This window comes from Nelumbo lutea, chromosome 7 (assembly GCF_056320005.1).
Source record: "Nelumbo lutea isolate HS-2025 chromosome 7, American lotus-T2T, whole genome shotgun sequence".
NCBI classification, from domain to species: domain Eukaryota; kingdom Viridiplantae; phylum Streptophyta; class Magnoliopsida; order Proteales; family Nelumbonaceae; genus Nelumbo; species Nelumbo lutea.
This window is the reverse complement of record NC_142690.1, coordinates 22852846-22859033: the sequence shown is the minus strand read 5'-3', so window position 1 is coordinate 22859033 and position 6188 is coordinate 22852846. Positions and strand designations below refer to the sequence as shown.

Sequence of the window (6188 nt, the reverse complement as noted above, 5' to 3'; positions counted from 1 at the left end):
CTTTATAAAATCAACTAAGAATGAATATGATATTGCATATTGTGAACAAAATGAATTCTTGCCAATGATCTATGATGTGAGGAGGAATAGAAACTGGAGAAACAAATATGCCAATTCCTATTGTATTATAAGACTTGATTGATAATAAAAGACATGAAAATTCCAATCAAATAAATGAAAGATAAGAGGCCCTTAACCTAGGGCTTGTTTGACAAGTCTTTTTAGAAAGATCTTCTGATAGTTCTGACAATCGAAAGATGCATTGAGCTTTTGCATGGAGATCTGAGCAGTCCAGAGCTAGTTTGGTAGATACATGCCTTTCCGTGCATTTTCTATGTCTTTCTGCATGAGAATAAAACTCAAAAAACATGAAAAGCTTCATTTGGAGCTTCCTGAAATCAACTCAAAATGAGCTTCTTGTGTCTTTTAGGCGCTCCGGCTTTTAATGGCTGAATCTTTCGTGAACCAAATAAAAATATATCAAAAATTGACCGACTCAACTTATAAATAGCCGAAAAGCCATGTGGAACAGGAGTAGATTTAACATATTTCCTTGCACTATTTCCTTGCAAAAGATGAAACCAAGCTTTCACTTTATATAAAGGCTTTTGGAATATTAGAAAGAAAGCTTTTACCAAACACACCCTCCTCTTGAAGGAAGCAAATTTGAGACCATCCTATCCAATGCGTTCTGCTACCAAAATTTCAATCAACCCTCCAAAAGTTGGCCAATAATTTATGAGTTTTATGAATAATTTCCTTAGGAGGGAAAACACCACTTTATATATGAACAGACACGTAAATACTGCTTTAGCTTTCCAACCCTCAATCCTTTTCATTTTTCAACATCAAAGGCTCGAATTTTAGTTTTTTTTTTTTTTTTAATGTCCAATAGGACTCCTAAAAAAGAAAAAAGAAGCTTTTTATGCTTAAAACTTATAACCTTTATATCATAAGTCGAAATATTCACTTGCAATGCACAATAAAATAGAACTTATCCTTGTTACTTTTTCGATCAGAGGCTTGTTCATAAAATAGAAATATATGTGAAATGGGATTACAACTATAAGGGGAAAGCATAGCAAGGGGCGTAACCATTATTAAGAATAATTGACAAACCTTAGGTAAGTAATTCCTCTACGATAATGAAAGAATTGGGAGATGGTAGGTCACAAGGAGATCCATTGACAAGAATCGAAAACTAGGTTCCGTTTGGTTTGTAGTTGGAATCGGAATCAGAATTGGAATTGAAATTGAAATTCTTCGGAATCAGAATTAGAATGGTCTATTCTCATAATCTGTTTGGTTCAGACAGAAATGAGAATAAGAATTAGAATCACCAGAAATTAGATTTTATTCCCAAAGGAGGGGCAGGGTATGGCCATTCTCCAAAATTGGGGAATGCCATTCCAACAGGAATGGGAATGGGATTCCGATTCCACCCAACCAAACAGTTATAATCGGAATAGCCCATTCCAATTCCAATTCTGGACCCCTATTCCTACGAACCAAACTGGGCCTAAAAATTGCAAAATCAAATCTGAATCATATCAATCCGGTTATATACTGTTAAATCCAAATTTCTAGGACACCAAAAATGAAATTCCAATTCATCCTGACATAAGCTTGAATTGAATATTGTTTTCTTATTAAATTTCCAAAGTTTCAATTTCCACAAGTAATTTTCAATCATAAAATATAATACCAAAGTCATTTTTAGCTCATTCTATTAATCCTTATATAATATTTTGGTCATTTTTTAATTTAATTTATTTATACTATTCAATATCCAATTGCAATCCAAACTCAACCAACATAAATTGATGGATAATCAGATTTGAATTTGAATATAAATATATCAAATTTAGATCTGTGCGCCTATATCCTATTATCCATCCAATTCGATCCATTTGCAGCCCTAATATGCCCGATCCAACCAAAGTCTTCCAAAATCCACCTGATAGAAACAGAAACAGAAGGGCCCAAAAAGTTAACCATTAAGGAAGAATTAATTGTTCATTAGACCTATAGGATTTCTTATTAATAGTATAATATTATGCTCTTTCATTGTTTTCATATTGATGCTATTCTTACAAACTCCTTGTGTTTAGAATCAGTACTAAACCAAATTGTTGCAGTGTAATTCTCTTCGACTAACCTTTTGTTTAGAGCCTCCAATATTTGGATTAGTTTCAGCACTGAGTTTTCTTGTAAATGAAACACTTGGCCACCAAGATAAACAAACCAAGCCCAAAGCCACTCAACCCAACCAACAACCAGTAATAATAGTCAAGATGTGCAAGATTGAGATTTTCACCCAACCATTCATCTCCCCATCTTGAGCTAGCGAATTGCACCATAGATATAAGAGCACTGCTCAATAAGCTTCCAGCACCAAGCACACTGAGGTAAGCAGCTGAGCCCATGCTTCTCATTCCCTCTGGCATCTGATCATAGAAGAGTTCTTGCAGCCCAACGATTGCAAATAAATTTGAAGCTCCCATCATCATATACTGTGGCAGCAACCAGAAAATGCTCATGGGAATGGTTTCCTTTGGTTTCTCTATCAGCCCATATTCTCTTGCAATCTTAAGTCTTCTACCCTCTACAAGAGCTGCTATTACCATGGCCACTGCTGAAAGAAAAATTCCTACTCCAATTCTTTGGAGGATTGTGATGCCGGAGGGGAATCCGGTACAGTTTCTTGCAGTTGGGACGAAAACAAGATCATATATCGGCACGCCGATGATAGTTACTACACCAATAGCCACTTGAAGGCTTGCCGGAGGGACAGAGAAGTTGGAACTGATCCTTTTGTACATTGTACTGCCCTGCTTGGTGAAGAAGGTCCCTCCTTGAGAAAACATAATGCCATATATCAAGCAACTAAACCATATTGGAAGTAGACGAAGTAGAAGTTTAACTTCTTCTACTTGGGTCAATGTGCAAAGCCTCCAACCGTTTCTGCTCTTGCTCGATAAATCTAAATCGTCAATGATCGTAGCTTTGTCCAAAAATCTGCAGGAATTAATGTAACAAATAATGCTTACAAAGTGATCAAATTTTGATGCATTTGGGAAACCATCAATTTCTCCAAAAACAGAGAAGAAAAAGAACACTAGAAGTTATCTCTCTCAGCTTCAAGAATAACCTCTAAACATGAAAATCTGTGTAGGGACTAATAATTCCCCTATTGATTTTGAACAACTGTGAGTTCCAAATTTCATTTCTCAGTGTGATCTCCCCAATTGGCCTGATCAGTGGCAAGCTCAGAGATTGAGTTGGGTCAACCCAACCAATGTTTACCAAAAACCAGCCAATTGATACTATCTATCACAACATCTACAAAATTGGGGTTGATCACAGATTCAGGTTTTGAAATTAGGCTAATAAAACTTTTCCATAAGATTCTAATTCTACCAAGCTTTTGGAACCTGCAGGGACCAATCCAGCCTTGAGACAAAGCCAATGGGCAAATCCCAACTTACTTGAATTGATGGGTGCGTGGGAGGGTCTGGCGACCAGTAGAATGAGAGTCAATGGCCAAAGTAATGCTTTCTTCTCCACTACAATCTCCATGGCCATCATCTGAGAAAGACAAATGCCGCTTACGAGCAGCTGCAACAAACACCTGCACCACTCTGGTAAGGGGACTGCCCGTCAAAGACTGTCTTCTATATGATCTCCAACCAAACAGAAACAGAGCTAGAGCAATGGCCATTGCAATGGCTGGCACTCCAAACCCAATTGCCCAACTCACATTATCTTGAATGTAAACTACTAGGCAAAGTGCTGTTGAAGTTCCTGTACAGATCCCAAAGTACCACCAGTTAAAGAAGGAGCTCTTGGCTGTCTTCTCATCTGGTTTATCTTCATCGATTTGATCTGCTCCGAAAGTCTGTACACAGGGTTTGTGCCCGCCTTCCCCGACGGCCACCATGTAAAGAGAGAAGAAAAACACAACTTTCTGAAATCGCAATGGAATCACCGACACCGACAACACTAACATCACTAATCCCTGTGACAATATTTGAAAACTCTGTTCAAAGATGAAAGCTGAGAATACTTAAATAAGTTGATGAAATTCGGCCAACCCACCATGAGATAAATTGCGGACGAGATGATTATGGTCTTAAAACGACCCAAGTAGGAATCAGCCATGAAAGCTCCAAGTAGAGGTAGGACAGTCGCTACTCCAGACCAGATGTTGACGTTCATGGCCGCTGTGGCTGTAGGCTCGAGAAGGACGTCAGTAAGATAAGTTATAAGGTTTGCCGACATGCCATAGTAAGCAAATCGCTCAGCCGCTTCGACTCCTGTTGAGCCAATAATCCTTGAGAAATAGGTAATGAAGGTTGGGAGAAGTATTAGAGATTTAGTCTGTGTCAGAAAAGCAGGCTTACCAATGATGTAAATGGATGATCTCCATCCTCCCTTGGATGATTCTTGTTGCTCATTGGCCTCCATGTCATTTTCATGATCATCGGCATTCAACAATGGAGAGGTAGCAGAACCATCCATTATATCAATGTAATGTAGCAGAGATCACAATTCACAACTAAGTTTTATAAAAAATCAGGAAGGTTGGAAAATTTTAGTCGGAAAAGTACGAATTTGCCCAATCATGATTTCAGATTTACACTGCAGGGCCATAAACATTCAAATGGACCGATACCCACACTCTATTATGCTCCCACGCCCTCTGGGTATAGGTCATTCTCCCAATTTTAATTTATTAAATGGTCAACCATGACAACTGTAGTTTTCTTGAGATGGGAGCTTTCAGATATTTCCAATACACGGCGGCAGGATATGCTGTGGGGCGTTGTGGGGTGAAGATGAATCTATCTTTATGCCAAGTCATTCAATGGAACAGAATAGACGCATTAGACACGTTTTCATGGTACGTACATATATTTAATTATTAACAGTGGATAGTGAGTGGGGTTATTGGTAAATAAAATATAAAAACTTAGCTGTGTGCAGTTTTGTGGGAGACCGTTTGTCAAGTCCTTTTGAAATATGTTGATAGTAAAAAGAGGCATCGAGCTTTTGTACGAAGATGTGAGGAGTTTGAAATTAGTTTGGTAGATACATATTTTAGTGCATCTTTCTCTGTCTTATTATGCCAAAATAAAATACGAGAAAAGTTTAATTTGATGCTTCTTGAAATCAGTTCAAAATGGGTTTTTTATTTCTTTTCAGCGATCTAATTTTTGGCAGCTAAATCTTCTACAAATCGAATGGAAATCAATTTGTAAATAGCTAAAAAATCACACAGAAAGGTGTGCCAAACGGGACCTAGGTTTTTGAGTTTTGAGTCTTTGACAAGTTCCAAAGAATATATTTGATAATCAAAAGTTGGAAAGATGAGAAGACATGTATGGAAAGACTTGAAAAGATCGAAAATGGCAAATTTTAGGAAGCTTCAAATGAAGCTTTATGGTCATGTGATAGATTGCCTCTAAACATGTTTTTAAAAGCTTAGTAGATCAAACCACTTATCAAACGGTCTTTATCTTTAAAGACAATACCCCATAAAAGCTCAATTATCAAACGACATCCTAATAAAATTTTGTGAGGTGGATTGAATTCTAAATTTTACTAAATTTTAGGGGATCGGGATCAACTCACAACAAAATTTCTACCAACGTGTATTAGAAAAAAAAAAAAAAACAAAAGGGGTTTTTATGATTCGGTCCACCCCTAGGAAATCCTAACTCCACTTAGGGGTGGATTGAATCCTGCCCAAGGTTTGATGCCAAATTGTAGGATGTGGTTTATAGGGGTGGGTGGCTACTAGTAGACTAGGAGGGAATTGAAAAAAAAAAAAGATTTTTGAGGTGGAGTGCAGTCCAAAAATCACAAAACAAAAATTGTAACAACCCGGTACCAATTTTTGTTGTGAGCAGTTCCCACCCCAATTTTAAGAGGGCTAAGTCATCCCCTCCTAGGATTTTTTTTTTTTAATTTATTAATAAGATTTGGATAGCCACTCTGCACTACACTGGGAGTAAAGTTTGGGGCTAAAAAAAAGGACATAAGAGACTTTCTACTCTTGCAAAGTTGTCTTGCTTTTCCTTTAGGCAGCATTTGGAAACTATGCAAATAGAGTGTAAATTCCAGTTCAGGGTAAATTTACACTCTGGTTCACTTTTGTCTGTGTTTGGCAACATTATATATTTGCA

At 37.3% G+C, this 6188-nt stretch overlaps 1 protein-coding gene across 2 annotated transcripts; it reads right to left on the bottom strand.

The window, feature by feature from the left end:
* Positions 1-1713: 1713 nt before the first annotated feature.
* LOC148845646 (protein NRT1/ PTR FAMILY 5.4-like) lies at positions 1714-4538 on the bottom strand. 2 transcript variants are annotated; one of them, XM_088953362.1, is made up of 5 exons: positions 4404-4538; positions 4099-4316; positions 3489-4018; positions 2159-3018; positions 1714-1957 (listed from the first exon to the last, which is right to left on the bottom strand). In XM_088953362.1, exons 1-4 carry the CDS (start codon positions 4519-4521, stop codon positions 2193-2195), a joined length of 1692 nt encoding a protein of 563 aa, XP_088809488.1. In that variant the 5' UTR covers positions 4522-4538; the 3' UTR covers positions 1714-1957; positions 2159-2192. The 2 variants fall into 2 exon arrangements, with proteins under 2 accessions (XP_088809488.1, XP_088809487.1); XM_088953361.1 differs by lacking the exon at positions 1714-1957 and having other exon boundaries at positions 1964-3018.
* Positions 4539-6188: the final 1650 nt, after the last annotated feature.

Coding starts and splice junctions, on each gene's coding strand:
- LOC148845646 (XM_088953362.1), bottom strand. CDS start 4,521: ATGGATGGTTCTGCTACCTCTCCATTGTTGAATGCCGATGATCATGAA. Junction 4,317..4,403: donor ATCATCCATTTACATCATTG/GTAAGCCTGCTT, acceptor TTGGCTCAACAG/GAGTCGAAGCGGCTGAGCGA. Junction 3,019..3,488: donor CCACGCACCCATCAATTCAA/GTAAGTTGGGAT, acceptor TAATTCCTGCAG/ATTTTTGGACAAAGCTACGA.